This window comes from Eupeodes corollae, chromosome 2, assembly GCF_945859685.1.
Source record: "Eupeodes corollae chromosome 2, idEupCoro1.1, whole genome shotgun sequence".
Taxonomy (NCBI): domain Eukaryota; kingdom Metazoa; phylum Arthropoda; class Insecta; order Diptera; family Syrphidae; genus Eupeodes; species Eupeodes corollae.
The window spans coordinates 75705126-75723364 of NC_079148.1; the positions used below are offsets into that span (position 1 = coordinate 75705126).

The 18239-nt window shown below is 33.9% G+C and overlaps 1 protein-coding gene across 2 annotated transcripts; it reads left to right on the forward strand.

Annotated features, from left to right (window-relative positions):
* Positions 1–2144: 2144 nt before the first annotated feature.
* On the forward strand, positions 2145–15253 carry LOC129946207 (RNA-binding protein 25). Of its 2 annotated transcripts, none has more exons than XM_056056301.1 (11): positions 2145–2335; positions 2422–2601; positions 3127–3280; positions 3374–3482; positions 8369–8607; positions 8662–9226; positions 11547–11727; positions 11793–11902; positions 11976–12706; positions 14326–14762; positions 14835–15253. In XM_056056301.1, the coding sequence occupies exons 2-11, from the start codon at positions 2503–2505 to the stop codon at positions 14925–14927; spliced, it is 2718 nt and encodes a 905-aa protein (XP_055912276.1). In that variant the 5' UTR covers positions 2145–2335; positions 2422–2502; the 3' UTR covers positions 14928–15253. The 2 variants fall into 2 exon arrangements, with proteins under 2 accessions (XP_055912276.1, XP_055912277.1); XM_056056302.1 differs by lacking the exon at positions 2145–2335 and adding an exon at positions 2692–2802 and having other exon boundaries at positions 2468–2601.
* Positions 15254–18239: the final 2986 nt, after the last annotated feature.

The following is an 18239-nucleotide window of genomic DNA, read 5'->3' on the forward strand; positions in this document are numbered from 1 at the left end:
AAAAATTGAAAAAGTGCATTCAGGTATAAAGAGAAATGAATTCAGACTCCAAATAAATAATAATGGTAGGCTTACATCTAAAGATGTCTCCCCGTTCATAGGAAAAAAGTAAGTATTTTCTTTTTTTAGGCTCAACTTTCCATTACCGCAGCACGAATTTCGACTCGCGGTTTTTTTTATTCGATAGATATGTGCAAACAAATAATAACTATAGCAATTTTAGAGCGAGGAAACATTTATTTCTATTTTTAATTAATTTTTAAAGTTCACTTTTTTCCAAACAAAACACTCAAAAATGGTTGATTTTGACATTTCTTCCCTGTTTTTTGTTCAGTGTTGCCATACTTGTTTTTTTTTCTTGGTAATTTCTTTTATTTTAGTGCTCAAATGGAAAAGTACTTTGCATATACCCAAACTCGCACCCACCCCAAATCCTATAGTGACCCCAAGTAGGGGGGTTGCAGGGGGGCAGCTGGCCCCCCTTTACATACCTAGCTGTTAGTACGCCGTGCTATCAATTAAAAAAACTTGTTTTAGGCTCAAAAAATGCAATACAAAAAAAGTAGGGTTAAGTCCGAAAAAGAAAATATTTTTTTTTATGACTTAAAGTTGTTTCCTCGCCCTAATATTTAAAACATGTTCTATTGAGACCCCTACCTAACTGTAAAAAAAAATCAGAAGGAAATTCGTGCTGCGGTAATGGAAAGTCGCCCCTTTTTTTATGTTTTGTTTTAAGAATTGTATTAAAATTTCGTTTTAATTATGAAATTCATTCAACTAATTGCAATATTTTTATTACAAAAGTGAGATAATTTTCCGATGTGTTTCACTATGTATAGAATTATAGATACTTTCTAAATATTTTTTGAGACTATGTAAAAAACTGTGTACCAAATTATAGCCCAATCTCTTTTTGGTTGTCCAAAAATATTTTCCGGTTTTCTCACTGTTTTGTAGCTTTTGATAAGTTTTTTTTTTGATTTATTTCACAATCAGGAAAGCTTGAATTTCAACCCCATAAGAAAACACAGCTATTGTCCTAAGAAAGACTTATCTACATCAATATAAAATAGAATGAAAATAAATATCAAATATCAAAACAAAAATTTGAATTTTAACAGCCGGCTTTGATTTAGACGATAAATAAAAACACAGTTTCTTTGAAAAAAAAACTCATGGAGCTACGAGACAATAGTGTTTGGAAATCAAAGTTTAATACAGATGCTTATTATAGCTATCAATAGTTATCACCATTGACAATGTTGTTTCAAGGTTTAAAGTAGATTAAGGAAGTTAATTTTGTCATATCATTCGTTATATCAAAATTAACCTAAAGAATAAATATAACTTTTAATTTAATTTTGATTTCAATAATGATGGGTGTCTTTCCATTTCCGCAACACGGCTGTCCTTCTGCTTTTTTAACAGTGACAAAATTAAAGTTTATGAATCATTTGAAAATAATATCCAAACAATTTTTTAAAAATCAATGAAATCGCAATAAAAGCTAAGTAGGGCATCACTAAAACAAAAAATAATGAAGAAATGTCAAAATAAATGAAGAAATGTCAAAATAAACCATTTCTGCGTGTGTTTTATGTGAAAAAGTGAACTTTGAAAATTATAAAAAAACACAAATAGATGTTTCCTCGCTTTAAATTATTGTTATTATTATTTACTCGCTCATATCTAAAAAAAAACGTTTGAAAATTCATGTTGCGGTGGAGGAAAGTTGAGCTATTTTCTGTTGACAGCTGTTGACCATACCTCGTTCTCCACAGAAATATTTTTATAAATTTTAGTAAGATGGGGATCTTAGTTTTAGATAGGACTCAAGAAGATGTTTGGAGAGAAAAGTGTAACCGAAAATTTCGTACCAGCTCCTGATACTAACCTCTACCAATTCATAAACATATTTTCGTGATTTATTTCAACAAAGCTTCAAATGTCAATTATAATATTTCTATCATTTTAAAAATGTCCTTCCGAATCCATTCGTAGGATTCTGTTATTGCTATTTTGTAAGTAAGAGCTAAGCAATAGGAACTCAAACAGATCTTATTGCTTCTTCTACTATTCTCCAGGAGATGTCGCTTGATTGCTGTCAAAATCAAAATCAAAAGGCATTTAGAAAGAATAAAAAACCGAGCGAGTGAGAGATAAGAAAAAATGGCGACGGACGTGAAAACTTCTAGGAGTGTTTAAACTGAAAAAAACTATCGTTTAAAACTGTTAAAGTATCAACAAAAAGTCGCTAAATTTATCACAAACCTTTAATTAAACAACATTTGATTAAAAGTTCCCTACAACAAGTGCGGCATATCTCATAAAAAACGTAAAAATCTTCCACCATACTCGGTGTATCTGTTAGCAAATTTTTTTCCTCATCGTGTTAAATTTCTTTCTCAAATCAAAATTTAGGAATCCTGTGGAAAAGAACCTGTTCGTGGCAAAGTACAGAGAGAAATACCCTTTTGGAAAGGAGCATCATCTTTAGTCGAGATGTCGTATCCACCGCGTCCCCCTATGGTTCCAACCATGCCGTCTTTTATGCCACCGCCGCCGATGCCACCGCCTGGCATGACACCCATGGGCACACACGTAGGTTCCATTTAATTTTGAACTATTTTAACTTTAAAAAACTTACTCTTAAATTTTCGTTGTGTCACAATTATCTATTATAAAAAAAAGACAAACATAAAACCTAAAAAGTAATCTTACCACAAAAGGTCCAAGTCATCTGAAATGCGAGACTAGAAATTAATTGTATTGTGTTCTTTTAATGTGAAATCCCAGAATTGGGTAAGTTTTGAATTTAATTTAATTTTTTGTTTCAATGTAAACGGATCTAGATGATGATAATAATATAGAACCGCATTCGTAACCCGTAAGTGTTGTACTTGTAGCCCCTGGATATTCTACGCCTAAGTGTGTTTTGTTGGTTGGCGTGGTAAAAAATCCGTGAATCCGTGAGTCTTGAAAATAATATTGTTAACAACTCTGAAGGGAACATAAGTCCCTGTATTTTATAAGTTAGCCAATTCAGGCATAGTTAAGAAGGCAACTTGTTGCCTACAACACTTGTGCGGTTTATTGAAACTTTTCTTTTGTATATTTCTTTTAAAGCTAATGCCTCCTCTAACAACCCCACCCCCGCCCACCAGACCAACATTTAGAACTGCAGCTACCATAAGCTCTCAGCCGACCGTCTATTCAAGGATTAATCCCGATCCACATGCTCAGACCCAGTTCAAGGGTCCAATAATCACGGTTTTTGTTGGTAAGTTAACTTTTTTGTGTACATATGTTCTTACTTACACAATAAACCAAGTAAAAAACTTTATTAAAAATTTTTGATAATTTAAATTTGCAGGAAATATAAGTGAACGGGTCCCCGAGATATTAATAAAACGAATTTTAAGCACATGCGGACAGGTTGTCAACTGGAAAAGGGTTTCAACATTTGGATTTTGTGAATACGAGTAAGTATCTTTGCGTCAAGTTCACGACGTAATCTTGAATGAATAATCAATATTATGTAGGTTGATATGTAACTGGTGTCCTAAGATGTACGATTGTTTTGAATTTAAAAGAATGTTTTTTTTTTAACATCAACAGATATTTTTTTGTTTAGAAAAATTAAAATTGAAGAAAAAAGTGGATGCTTGTAAAATGAAATCTTTGTTGTGCAAAACAGGATTTTCTTTAAAGTATTGTCGAATATTATTCAAAAGCCGTTTTGCAGACCAGTCCTGCAAGTAGTTTCCGAAGCCTAAGTTTTGTCTTTTGGCTCGGCTGAAATTCGGCCAAAAAAACAACATTCGGCCAACCATTACGTTAGGCCGAAGTTTTGGCCAAAGCCGAAGAATTTGTTTATTATTTCGAGCATCGTACTAGGGGCCGAAAAAAATTAAATTTTTGAATTTTGCCTGACACCTTTGCGTATCGTTTGTATTTTGTTTTATTAAATCAAAACTTATTTTCTTTTTTCTTTATAATTACTAATTAGTTATTAGTTGTTTTTATTTTACTTGTCTTATGTTTTTTAAGCAATAACTTTTAGTAAAAATATTATTTTTATCCAATTGGAAAGGAGAATTCTTGAATTTTTTCAACCTTAGGATTTTCTTTCAACCTAATAATTCGGTTTTGGCTGAAAATCGACCTTCGGTCGGACACTACCTGCGAAACATTTCACAGTTGACAAACCAAAATGAATATTAAAATCGAGCTTTTTACCATATTCGAAATTATTTGTTTAAGATTTAGGAACGTATGCTTCCCATCAAAAGTATTTACTTATATGATATTAATTCGGTTACATTTGCCGTTTTTAGATTATTAGCTATTTTCTGCATTTCACTTTCACCCTTAATTAAATCCAAATCCAATAACATTGGTCGACAATGTTTTTATCATGGCAATAAAATTGCACTATTTCAATGGAGTTTGATTGCCATAATATAATCCCGACTCCAAAATTACTCCATCACGTCAGGTTTTTAAGATATTACTTTTTTTTTAAGTAAAAAAAACATGTCAGACTTTTCGATTCTATCTAAATTCATTAAGTAACTTTTTTCAAATAATTTTTGTTTGTTTGATACTTACTTAGGTCCTCAGACCTGTTAAGTCTCAACTACTCCTACGCGCCATCGTGTACGGTTTCCGGAGATGTGTTACGGCTCCCTCCAACTTTTGCCTAGTGACGTTGATTCCGCCGCGACTGTCCTGCGCAATGTGGTTCTCGGTCGTCCAGCTCTTCTTCCTTCTTGTGTGAGCGGATTCCATTGCATTGCTTGACCTGCAATGCAGTCGTTACTTTTTCGAAGCGTATGGCCAATCCATTGCCACATACGCCTTCGTATTATAAAGTCTATAAGTTCCTGACCTCATTTGATATACGGTTTGCCCAGAAAATCCTTAAGAAGTTTTGCAGCTTTCTTGTAATGGTTAAAGTGACCTTTTAAGTGCTGCACCCATAAAGTCGTAGCTTTGTTTTTAAGCTGATAGATTTATTCCTCCAAAGTTTCGACAACATACCGAACGCCGCTTTGGCTTTGCCGATGCAGCAGATGACGTCTTGTTCGGTTCCGCCTTTGATGAAGACGATGCTTCCAAGGTATTAAAAGCTCTCCATTTTTTCTACAGGTTGCGAAGCAATATTTAGTTCCGAGGCTGATCCTTTTTGTTTTGCCGGAATTCAGTCATTCAACCCCAAAACGTCTGCTTCTCTCTGGACACTTGTTGTCATTTGATAGAGCTCCATGATCCTATGATAGGGTAAGCAAACATCGTCCGCGTAATCTAAGTTCTTTAAATAGGATGGATCCATCCGCTACCTGGCAGAGCTGATCGCAGTATATCGCTTATCACCAACAAAAACAATATTGGCGACAGAATACAGCCCTGTCTGACTCCGCTTCGGATTTCAAAATCATCTGACAACCTACCATCGTGCAGAAAGTTAGTTTATCTGGGATGCCTCTCCTCCGTAAAGCTAACCAGATACACTCCCTGTTATCGCTATCAAAACCCTTCTCGAAGTCGGTGAACAGCAGGTGTAGTGTTGATCGATATTCAACGCACTCTTCAATAATGATCCGCAGGGTGTTGATATGATGAATACACGAGGATCCAGCGCGGAATCCTGCTTGTACGGCATCGAGTGTAGCCTCAAGGTGTTCTCTGATGCGTTCCAGTATGACTTTTGCTACATTTTTGGCAACGATAGGTAGAACGCATATTCCTCTCCAGTTTTCGCACCTTTTTTGGAAGCTTGAGTTTTTTGATGATTTTTCAAATCCCAAGTCAATATTTCCATTACAAATTTTTAGTATTTTATTGATTTTTTTGAAAATCCTCATTAGTTATCCTAAGTCTTCTGCTGCCATATATACACCTTAAAAGAACGCTGAAGCTTTCATGCTTAAAAGGTTCTGAACTTAAGAACGGTTCTAAACTAAAAACGCAAAACGGTCTAAAAAACAATTTTTGTTCTCATTACGAGTTCGTTGGTTGCAACGTCAACTTCAAAATTAATGTTGAACTCAATTGAAGACCCATAAGTCTTTTCATAACTAATGAGAAATAACAAAAGCTAAGTGAGATACTAAAATGATTTCATCTGTATCTAAAAGGCAAAGATGTGAAGGTATCGAATTTAAAGTCTTAAGAAAATTTCTATTCATTTGACTTGAAAGATTTTGCGGAATACAAATTTAATAATTGAATTTGCGGAAATTTAGAACATTCCAAAAAAATTTCTCGTTGTTCAATTTAGATTTTATTCGATTTCTAGAACTTAAATTTATTTATAATTTTATCTTAAAAGTGAAAAAAAAAACTTTTTATGAGGTGTGTTAGTCTCTAGTAACATGTACACATTTCTATAATTTAACATCTATGTCATAATTTTCTATTGACATCAGCCTTCAATAATACGCAATTTAATTTTTTCGAAAATAATAGCATCATAGTTGTTTTCGTCAGTGAATGTGTTTTGTTTTAAGTTTTGCTGAAATACGGGCCAAATATGTTAAGACCAATACATTAAATAACATATTTTTTGGATTCCTTTAAAAATTAAGGCGTTTCTTAAAATCCAGCAAATTTTGTTTAAACTTTTGACTAGGTTTCTTTTTTGCCGTCTCACAACATTCTTTTGTAAGGTTACATTTTTTTTGCATGAATTTGTATAGCTTAAGACGCTAAATTGATAAATCAAATAACTTATTTAGAACTATTTTATCACTTAACAAATATTTAGCAATGTTAACAGCACCGTATTAGAATTAATGACTGTCCGTGATGAAGTAGGACACACTTAGACCAGTTTAATGGCCCATTGTGATACCACATGAAGCTTGAGGATTTTTTCTCTAAGCTCAATGAAATTATTTTGAGGCCCTTACAAAACGTGAATGACTAATATTATGTTAATATGATAGAGATCGTTTAGGTCGTTATAGAGGAATTCTTTTAGGTAAGTCTTGCGTTTTTGAGCTAGAGCATGGTATGTGCAGAGGAGGTGAAGAGCTGTTTCCTCCTTTTCCTCATCCATACTGCTTCCGCGAAATCGGGCGACGTGCTTTCCTATTAGATAGTGCCCAGTTATGACACCGAATTTTGAGTTTATATGCGATCTGCTTTGAAATAGAAAACACCTTGAGCGCTTTAAATCTAGTGTAGTGCAGATGTTTTTAGTGACCAAAACGTGTTGATGTTATTCCACGTAATGTTTGCCTTCTTCATAGCGTCTTGCATTAGCAATAGCTTACATGCAGCGATTGGTATACCAGCATTAGACAAACAAGGCAAAATGGGTTCCTGGAATTTTTCTATGGTCCGGTACCTAGCAAAGATGAATATTAAACTGTTGTGATATCTCCATTAGAAATGTTCGGCATTATGAACTGTTATAAGAGTTAGTACAGACACTCCAGAGATTTGAAAGCAGCCTGACTATCTGGGAAAATACGGGTCGTTTTCTTTAAGCCAGGACACCACTTCTGTATCGTCAAAAATTCCGCCCGGTTAACGCCTGGAAGTTTCTATCGAAATGCTATGTCAATAGATAAAGTATGTGTTGCTATCTTCACTCTAAAATAAATTATAAACAATCATCAATAAACGGCGATGCTTTGGCAATCCTAATTTTTTTTATTATGCTGGCGAGATGTCTGTTTGCTTCTGACCATATACGATACGTGCTTAAATAAATAAAGATTCATATTATTGGTTTTGGCGTTCGTTTAAGTTTAAAACATTAAGGAAGCTCTGCACATTTTAATTCCATAGTTTTTGTATCATAATGTTTATTTTATTCGGCGTGAAAAAAGTTTGCAAATAACTTCTTTGCAAAAAAAAGTTTTCACCCAAAATAAATCATAGGCTCCTGAAAACAAACCCAAGAAAAAAAGAACAGCACGTTACAAAATCGACTCATTAACCCTATATTGTATAAATATTAAGATTTGCAACGCAACTGCCAACCGACAATAATTACGCACTCAACTGTGCATCAGGAAAGTCGTGTAAGATCTATTTATGTTGGATGCAATGAAAAATGAATGGTTGGGTAAACATTTTATAGAGGGGATTCTAAAGAAGGTATCTTATCGCGTCTGCGGTGACAATTTTTATCGGACTTAGAATAGATTAGGTACAAAAAAATCAATCAACATATATTTGGACATTACCAAAGCTTTTATTAACTTGTAAACTATTATTAAAATAGAAGCTTATGGGTTATCTGTTTAATGTTAAATATTTCTGATAGATATAAGTTTATATATTTTTTAACTAACAAAATGTGTACACATATTTTAATATCAAACTTACTACTTACTTTTCATTTTTTTTAAAGCGGTCCAACTGCTGGAATGCGTGCTGTTCGCCTACTCAGTGAAATGGAATTTGATGGTAAAAAGCTAGTGGCAAAAGTTGATGCAAAAAATAAACTCTTATTGGATAATTATAAGGAGGAGGAGTTAAAGTTAGGCGGCAAAAAGATAGAAATTGAAAAGGATGAAGACGCCTATGCTCTTACGCTGATGAAACGCATTATGGAAGAACATAAACATGAACTACCACCGCCAAGTGATGGTAACTATAATCAAAGAGACAATTTGAATGTTAATTCTAAAAACAACTTTACAGGACGCCCAGACAACCCCGATCTCAAAGTGAGCAAAGCTCTACAAGATGCTAATCTGGAAGATGATAAAAGAAACCTAATTAGCAGTGAGATTGGTAAATTTCGTAAGAAGGCCGAAGCCGATGATCATCGTAAAGAAAAGGAAAAAGATCGTAGGAAAAGAAATGATGAAAAAGAACGTGATCATAGGGATTCGGAAAAGGATAGTGAAAAGGATTGGGATGCGAATGAAAAAGAAGTAGTTGTGAAAAAAGAAAAAAAGGATAAAACTGTGGACGCATCGCCATCGAAGAAAGAAAAAGATCGTGACTCAAAAGATAAACGAAAGCGAAGCAAGTCTCGTTCGAAAGATCGTGAGAGAGATCGTGATAGAGAGAACAAAGATAGAGAGCGGGAACGCGAAAGGGAGCGTGAAAAAGAACGCGAAAAGGAACGTGAGCGTGAACGTGAACGAGAGCGTGAAAGGGAGCGAGAAAGAGAAAGAGAGCGTGAACGGGACAGGGAAAGAGAGCGCGAAAGGGAAAGAGAACGTGAACGGGACAGGGAGCGCGAACGTGAAAGAGATAGGTGAGAAATATCAATAATTTTTTTTTTTGAAATTTAAACTAACTAAAAAATGTGTATTGTGTTAATACAAATTAATTTTATATTTTAAATTATATCAAATAGTTTTTTGTAAGTTTCACAAATATAACATGAAACACAGTAAGTCGCATCAATTTTGGACATTCGTGTTTCTGACCAAAATTCAATAAATTGAACTACAATTTATCTAATTCACATAGTAAACAATTTTGTTTTCTTGCATTGCAAGTATCTAGAATCCTAGATTTTGTCTCTAATGGTTAATCAATCGAAAACTTGAAATTGTATCACAAATTCTATACAAATTTGGTGATAGTTTTCATTTCGGCATTCATATAAGATTAACTAAAAATTTGAAATTTGTGTACATTCATGCTTGTGCCGTAATAAGGATGATATGACAACAACTGCAGTCTGATTTTCGCCTGAGTAATTTTTTTTCTCTCATTTATTATCAAATCATTGATGGAGATGATTATCGACATATAGCTATATTACCTTTTCTTTCAAAGGTTTTGGAGAAACTGATAAATAACCGAATAAGAATTTTTTTCACAAGTAATAAATTGATGTGTATCAATCAATCAGGCCTTGCCCTGAGCACAGCTGTACTATAGCTTTAATAGACGTCGTTGAAAATATCAGAAATGAATTAGATAATGATAAAGTGACTGTATTAACGCTTCTTGACTTTTCAAATGCATTTGATACCGTCAACTATTTTACACTTTGTGAAAAACTTAAAGGTCAATTTCATTTCTCTTTTGCATCTGTTAAGCTTATTATCTCCTACGTAACCGGTAGATCTCAGGCAGTTTGTGCTAACAATGTTATGTCTACTTTCCTTCCTCTGCAGAGAGGTGTCCCTCAGGGCTCTATTTTAGGCCCTTTACTTTTCTCGATGTATATCAATGATCTTTCGTCATGTCCACTGAACTCTTCTGTGCAAATGTATGCAGACGACGTTCAATTATACAACAGTTTTCAACTAGAATGGTGTGCATGAAGTCAACGAGGATTTGAATACAGTTGTTATGAGGTCCCGCAAAAACGATCTTTGTTTAAATCCGAAAAAAAAACTAAATACTTAGTCATCTCTAGAACTATAACGGATATATCATATTTTCCAGAGATATATTTAAACAACTGTGCTATCGAATTCGTCGATTCTGACAAAAATCTTGGGCTTACATTTAATAAAACACTAAGTTGGAACACTCATATTAATCTAACCCTAGGTAAGGTATATGGAGGTCTTCGACTGTTCTGGGCGTCTCATCACATAACGCCTTTAAAAACACGCTTAATATTGGCCAAAACGTTATTAGTACCCCTTATGCTTTTCTGATGTGAAGTTTTTAGTAATTGTGACTACGAACACAAGCGAAAACTCAAAGTTGCATTTAACAGTCAAGTTTTTCTAAGTCAATCTAAGGCATTTCACTTGATAATCTCTTTAAAGTAAGAACTTTAACCATGCTTCACAATATCACACAATCACATCAACCTGAATACTTATATAAAAAAATACACTTCGCGTTCGGTATGATCATGCGACCTTATCCCAGTACGTTGCTCATTCCTTGTATCTGAGCACCAGTTTTATATGCATTCTATTCGTTTGTGGAACTCATTCCCTCGCTCTGTTAAAATTATAAGCAGTCCCACCATTTTTGTGAAAAATGCTAAGAGAGTTCTTCTCCTAGCTCTGTGCTTATTCGATGATGTTGATGATGGTGATCGTTATGATGATGAATTGTAAATTTAAATTTTTATATAATCTCCAACGTGCATATGTACATTGTACATATATTACTTTCTTTTTTTATAACTTATACCTATATAATTGATTTTGTTTTGTTAATCTGTTTAATGCATACATAATATTTCCACCTTTTGAATTCAAATCAAAATTTTTGTAAAAATAGTATTATGATACTGAGATTTGCTCTAGCTTATAAGATATTGTATCTTACAGAGTATAATTATACAATAAATAAATGAAATGAAAACAAAAATGGAAGTAGGTTTCACTATTTTGTATTTACATTTGCTGTATTGTTATCAATGTTGCACTGTTATCATAATCTAGAAAATACAACAATAATAATTTGTTTATCGTATTCGATTTTGTCAAAACTTTTAATCATCTAAATAAAACAATTAAAAGTCGTCAAAGTTTCAATAGGAATCTTAACTTTCAAAATATTATAGCATACTCAAATAAGAAATATTAGGACTAGGATAAATATTTATTTGAAAGTGTTTGTTTTGGATTTATTTTTCATGTGTAAAACAACAGAGAGCGAGAGGAAAAAATCGTCAAAAATGTACGAGATATCCAGCGCGAAAAAGAAATTGAAGAAGAAATGCGAGAGCGTAAGAAGTTGGAGAAAAAAGCTCGTGAGAAGGAAGCTGCATACCAAGAAAGACTGCAAAACTGGGAACAAAGAGAACGACGAAAACTTAAAGAATATGAAAAGGTTAAAATGCATAACTTTGAAAACTAAATCTTATTCTTACAGAAAAGTGTGATTTTTAATCCTAGGCAAAATCAAAAGAAAGTATGAAACTTGAAGAAAGAGAAAAAGAAGCCAAACGGTTAAAGGAATTCGTAGAGGACTACGATGACGATAGGGATGATCCTAAATACTACAAGTAAACTAACATTATAAAAATAATTGACTCTTTGTTTATATTTGTTTTTTTATTTTAAATTATTTTCAAATAGGGGCCGGGAACTTCAAAGAAGACTTGCTGAACGTGTCCGAGAAGCTGATCTCGACGCCAAAGATCGCAATAGGGAACAAGAAGAACTCGAAGAGCTTAAGAACAAAATATTCAGTGGAGAATACGAGAATCCAACACAAGAGTTTGAACGGGCGAAGAAGGAACGTGAGAATCTATACAAGCCTCAAATTCTAATTGACGTTAATTTAGAAGCACAGCAACGCAAGGAGCGTGAACTGGAAAAGGAGCGAGAACGTGAAATTGAAAAGGCCAAGCGTCTCAAGGAGAAGGAGAAACTTGCAGCGGCCAAGGAGAAATACATGCAAGAGAAGGAGGCACACGAAGCAGCGATGGCAGCCGCAGTCATGCATACAGAACCAATTGATTCTGATTCAAATGACGAGACATTAACATCAAATCGTGAACCCAATTCAAATCATCCATTACCACCAGTAAGACATGAATCAGAGTCCAGGGATAGTGTATCGAATCATTTCCAAGACGAGGATTCTCGAGGATCTGTGGTATCGTCCAGTCACGGTTTCAGTCCTGTTAATAGTCATAACAATGTAACAACTCCTGGTACTCCTCCTATTTCCGCTCCACTTATAAGTCTCAATTTAGGAGTTAATGCTAAGAAGAAAAAAATCGAGGTTACTTCGGATGTTTTCAACAATGAAGAGGACAACGATGACGCTAGCAATCCGAAGAAGAGGAAGTTAGTGCCGCTAGGTAAGTGTTACTCCACTGATTGATGATTTTACTTCCATCATATTTTGACGATAAAATTGGTTTTGAGTGGTTTATGATTTATGATTTTTATTTATTTAAAAAGTGTTCGAATGTATAAAATTTTTATACAATTTCTTTATTAAGACATAAGTCATCATAGTTATTTGCTCGATTTGTGTTTTCTTAAGTTTTTTATAATTTTAAATCACTGGCAAATTGAAATAACCAATGAACAACCTTGTGGACAACTCAATTCGAATACCTGATGTTGCAAGTCAATCTGCTTGAGCTAAATTTGTTTCTTTACTCTTGTCCTAATAAATATAAGGTTTTCCATTAAAGACGGTTCTTATTTAAAATCAATATATTTGAGAGCCTTATCAATGACATGACAGTACCCGTGGCATGATGGTTAGTGCGTTGGACTGTCATGTCACTGTCATGCAAGGGGTCTTGGGTTCAATCCCTGCCTGTGCCACCTTAATTTAAAAAAAAAAAAAAAAATTAATTTTCGCGGGTACTGCCTCTTGCGAGGAATTGATAAATCCTTCAAGAGTAATTCTTGTCATGAAAAAGTGCTTTCTCAAACTAGCCGTTCGGATTCGGCCTTAAATTGTAGGTCCCTTCCATTCCTGACAACAGTACTCGCACACAGGAATGGTTGAGAGTTGTAAGCCACTAGGCCCTGGTTCACAACGGACTGTTGCGCCACCCCATTTGATTTTGATCAATGACATTAAGTATAAAATATAACATCATTTTAAAGGCAACCGCGGCTTCGCTGGGTGGCGAACTATAAAATGCGCTGATGACTTTGACTCATAAATGAAGTTGAATTTGATCAATAACATCAATTATGTGGTCTTTGAAGGCTGCGGTGGTTTGCAACTTATACGCATATACCTGCGACTTAACAAAGTCCCACAAGAAAAAGTCTAAAGAAGTCAAATCACACGATCTTGGTGGCCTATTCACGTCGCCTCGCCGCCAGATAACCATGCTAAGAAACCGCTGATGAGGAATATCGCTTTTGTATTAGGATTTGTTGTGGCACATAGCGACATCCTGTTGAAACCATATGTCCATATCATCCAATTCAGGCCCCATGAAGTTGGTGATCATTGATTTATAGTGTTCGCCATTGACGTTGTGATGGTCTTTACAGCATAATAATTAAGGACCGATATCGCCTCTTGCCCAAAATCCAGAGTAACTTTATTTGGATGCATTGTCTCTTCTTGCGTGGATTGGTGTCCCGTATCCATTCATCTAAAAATGAGCCTCAATGCTACAATGCTAAATATGATTTTTCGATCAAAATTAGTTTTATCATTTGCATGTATTGCTCGGCGCTGTAACTTGCATGATAATTTTTATTATTGACAAATATTTTAACAGAAAGCAAAAGAAACAATATTGCGAAACCAGCTATCAAAATCAAACCGTCCCTAGTGGAAAACCTTTTATACGGTCAGTGTATTTTCGCCTCTAATAAATTTAAAAATAAACACACTATAACCAGCCCAACATTCTATTAATGAATAATAGAAGCAAGATCCTAATACCACAACTTCATTTCAAAACTTTCTTTTTTTTAATTTTTTCATACATTTCAAAAGATTATGACGAAAACCAATTTCCAAATGCCCAATCTCAAAATCGTGGATCACATCCAGCCAACGTTTCAAGTGCAACCCACCACTCTGGACAGAATCACTCCAAGTCAAACTCAAAGAAGCGTAGTGATAAACCCGATAGCAACAGCGGCGGAGGCAGCAATAACAAAGAAGACAATACCACTAAACTTCAGGAGGAGAAACGCCGTCACATCAAGAGCATAATCGACAGAATACCCACGCAAAAAATTGATCTTTTCAACTATAAGCTAGATCGCAATGAAATCGACAACAACCTTATGGAGAAGAAAATTCGACCGTGGATCAATAAGAAAATCATCGAGTACATTGGTGAACCCGAACCAACACTCGTTGATTTCATTTGTTCCAAAGTCCTAGCTGGTAGTTCACCTCAAAGTATTTTAGATGATGTTCAAATGGTATATATTTTCGGTTAACACTGTGATATAAAATTCAAATTAATATAATGTTTGTTTATCCATCTTATCCAGGTTCTGGATGAAGAAGCAGAAGTCTTTGTTGTCAAGATGTGGCGATTGCTCATATATGAAGTTGATGCCAAGAAAATAGGCCTGGGTAAATAAATTGTTTATTTATTTTTGTGTTGTAATATCTCTAGTATAATAATAAGTGGTTATACATATATAACATTAAAGAAAACAACAAAATGTTTTTTAAAAGTACCGAATCGAAGCTTCTGAGCATTGCCAGATTTTTATTTGTTTCTATTTTTTTTGTTTCATTTTTTTTTCTTCCTTTTAATATTCCTTATAATTATGTCTTTTTATTTCAAATTCTATTTATACATTTCATTTTTAATAATAAGATTGAATTAAACTATTATTTTTTAAATACAGCCAATATATTAAAGATGAAGAAATAAAAACAGAGGTGATTTAAGAGTTTCTGAAATCAATGCAAATAATTTGTTTTATTAAATTTAAAGGTTTTCTCTGCTGCAAGTATATCTGAAATTGTATTGTGTTTTCTATTCTACTAGTTTATCTTTTTCAGAGAATCTCACTGTGAGAATACAGAAGGATACAGAGTAAGTAACTCAAATACATTATTGAGCTGTAATTGGTAGGTTTCTCCCAAACAATCGGTTGCTTCTTAAAGTAAAGCCAAAGGTATGAACAAATAAATACAACATTTACATTTACATTACACACAACTCAGCACATAAATATACAGAGTAGAGAACACAGCACCTTGAGCGACTAGACTATGTAAGGTGATAACAACACAAGTCATTAATACAAGACAGATGGACAGAAGAGAAAGAACAACAGACAGAAAGTACATATCTGTCTACTAACCACGATCACTGATGCTTGATTTCGAAAATATTTTCTTTTTCGGACTTAACCCTACTTTTTTTGTATTGCATTTTTTGAGCCTAAAACAAGTTTTTTTTAATTGATAGCACGGCGCACAGTGGTGCGAGAGCGGAAAAAAGTCTTTTTAAGAAGTTATATTTATCTTTTTAAATTTTATGTTTAAGTACTCTTATATAACCCGAGCGTATGATTTAAAAGTATTTTTCAACATATATATTGTATGTTCTGATTTACAAGCCCTCAAAGTTGAAAAATAATATTACTCAAATCGCGAACCGTATTTTCAACAAATTTTGAGATGTTTTTTTCCGAAGTTCCTTTAAATAAATTCTCTAGCTTCTTAAATAATTTAATTGGTCTATTTTCGATTATCTAAAATAAAAAAAAAATGATTATTTATAAAAGATACCTTCTATAAGTAGTCTGAAGCTTAAGTACTAGGAAAAAATGTGTTTTTTTTTTAAACTTTTTGATTTCAAAAAAAGCTCCAAAAGACTCCAAGAAAGTAAGTATGTCAGCATATGCTACATGCATTTATGTAAAAGCACAGAAAAAATCAGCTGCAGATACGTGCAGATGTGGAAGTTATGATCAAAAATGTTTCACTGAATCGGATTTCAAAAAACTGCGTTTTGACGGTGGTGTTTACCAAAAAGTTTGATTTCTTCGTTATTAATTGTCAGAATGAACTGGTTAAGCCCATTATTTTAAGAAAAAATGTCAAACTTTATTTTAAAAATAAAACAAAATTAATTGACACAGGTCTGAGAATTTCGATTTTTGCGAAACCATTTATTGCTGCCCGGAAAATTTTTTCAACTTTGAACTCAATTTTCTTGGAAAGAACACACGAAAAGCAATATAGTTTTATGATATTTTAAATTATATGATAGAGCTTAAATACACTATATGGGGATGTGATGGTGCCTCTGGACAACCACAATACAGTCAAACATTTGACAATGAAGAAACTTCGGACGCTAATATGTTTATGACATCTTTGGTACCAATGCAAATGGCTATGGAGGATAACAGGGATATTATTGTGTGGAACAACGATCGACCATCCTCTACAAGATACTGCAGAGCCATCCAATTTTCTTTTGTTAAAGAAACTGCAGAAATCATACGAAACGAGAAACAAAGAATAGATACGGAAATCAGTAATTTAACTCAGACGATAATTCAAATAGGCGAAAGTCAGTTTACAATCAAACACGAACTCATGTTCACAATGCTGGACGGGAAGACAGCTCAATCTATAACAGAAACTCCCGCAGCTCCTTCCTGTTTCATATGTGGAACTACAACTTCTGGAATGAATAAATTGACAAATATAAGAACCAAAGCTGTAAACAGGGAAGCTTTGAAAATGGGAATGTCTCCTCTTCACGCTCGGATAAAATTTATGAAGTGTATCCTCCATGTTGCCTACAATTTGCCATTTAAAGCATGGAGAACCAACAATAAGACCCGCCATATTAGAGATGCTCAGAAGAAGAAAATTCAGCAGGAGTTTCGTTAAAAACTGGGCATCATTGTCGATCTTGTAAAACAAGGTACGGGGACAAGTAATGACGGCAACACCTCCAGAAGATTTTTTGCAAATCCAACCATGACTTCAGAAATCACTGGAGTTAGTGAATCCCTAATTCGGCGGTTTGCTGTTGTCCTTGAAGTAATAACGTCGAATGAAAAATTAGATTTAAAAAAAGTGCAGCTTACATGTGGGAAACTGCTGAACTGTTTGTTGAGAAATATAAATGGTACAATATGCCAGCAACCGTACATAAGATTTTGATCCATGGAGAAGAAATAATTAAAAGCTGTGCATTTCCTGTTGGATCCCTCTCCGAGGAAGCCCAAGAATGCCGAAATAAGGATTATAAAGCCTACCGCAGGTTTCATTCGAGAAAATGCAGCCGAATTGCGACGAATGAAGATGTGATGCATCACATACTCATATCCTCAGATCCAATAATAACAGGTTTAAGGCCACAGGCAAAAAAGAAAATACTTCCAATCAGCGCAGACGCTAAAAGTCTCATTTTAGCGTCATAAAATTACTACTTCATAATTGTTTTTTATTTATTTTTTGTATGTATTTATCTATTTATTTATTTAATTTTATAATATACCTAGTAAGTAATAATATTTTGTTCAAAATAAAAAGTTAAGATTTTACTAAAAAAAAAATTTATTTAAATATAACATCAAAACCCTCAAATTTTAGAAAAATGCCAATAACTTTTTTTATAATAATTTTGTCTTGACCAAATTTTGACCAAGCATGTATAAGACTAATCTTATTATGCATGTTAAATTTTATTTAAATCCGTTGAACCGTTCAGATTTTACAGACTTTTTTCCGCTCTCCCATACAAACCGAACCACTGTGCGGCGTACTAAGAGCTAGGTATGTAAGGGGGCATGCTGTCCCCTTGTAACCCCCCTGCTTGGGATCACTATAGAATTTGGAGTGGGTGCGTGTTTGGGTGTATGCAAAGTACTTCTTGCATTTGAGCACCAAAATCAAAGAAATCCCAAAAAAAAAAA

Bases quoted from the DNA above. Each gene is read 5' to 3' on its own strand.
- LOC129946207 (XM_056056301.1), top strand. From the start codon at position 2,503: ATGTCGTATCCACCGCGTCCCCCTATGGTTCCAACCATGCCGTCTTTT. The intron at 3,483-8,368 runs GTAAGTATCTTT...TTTTTTTTAAAG, and splicing joins TTTGGATTTTGTGAATACGA to CGGTCCAACTGCTGGAATGC. The intron at 11,903-11,975 runs GTAAACTAACAT...ATTTTCAAATAG, and splicing joins GATGATCCTAAATACTACAA to GGGCCGGGAACTTCAAAGAA.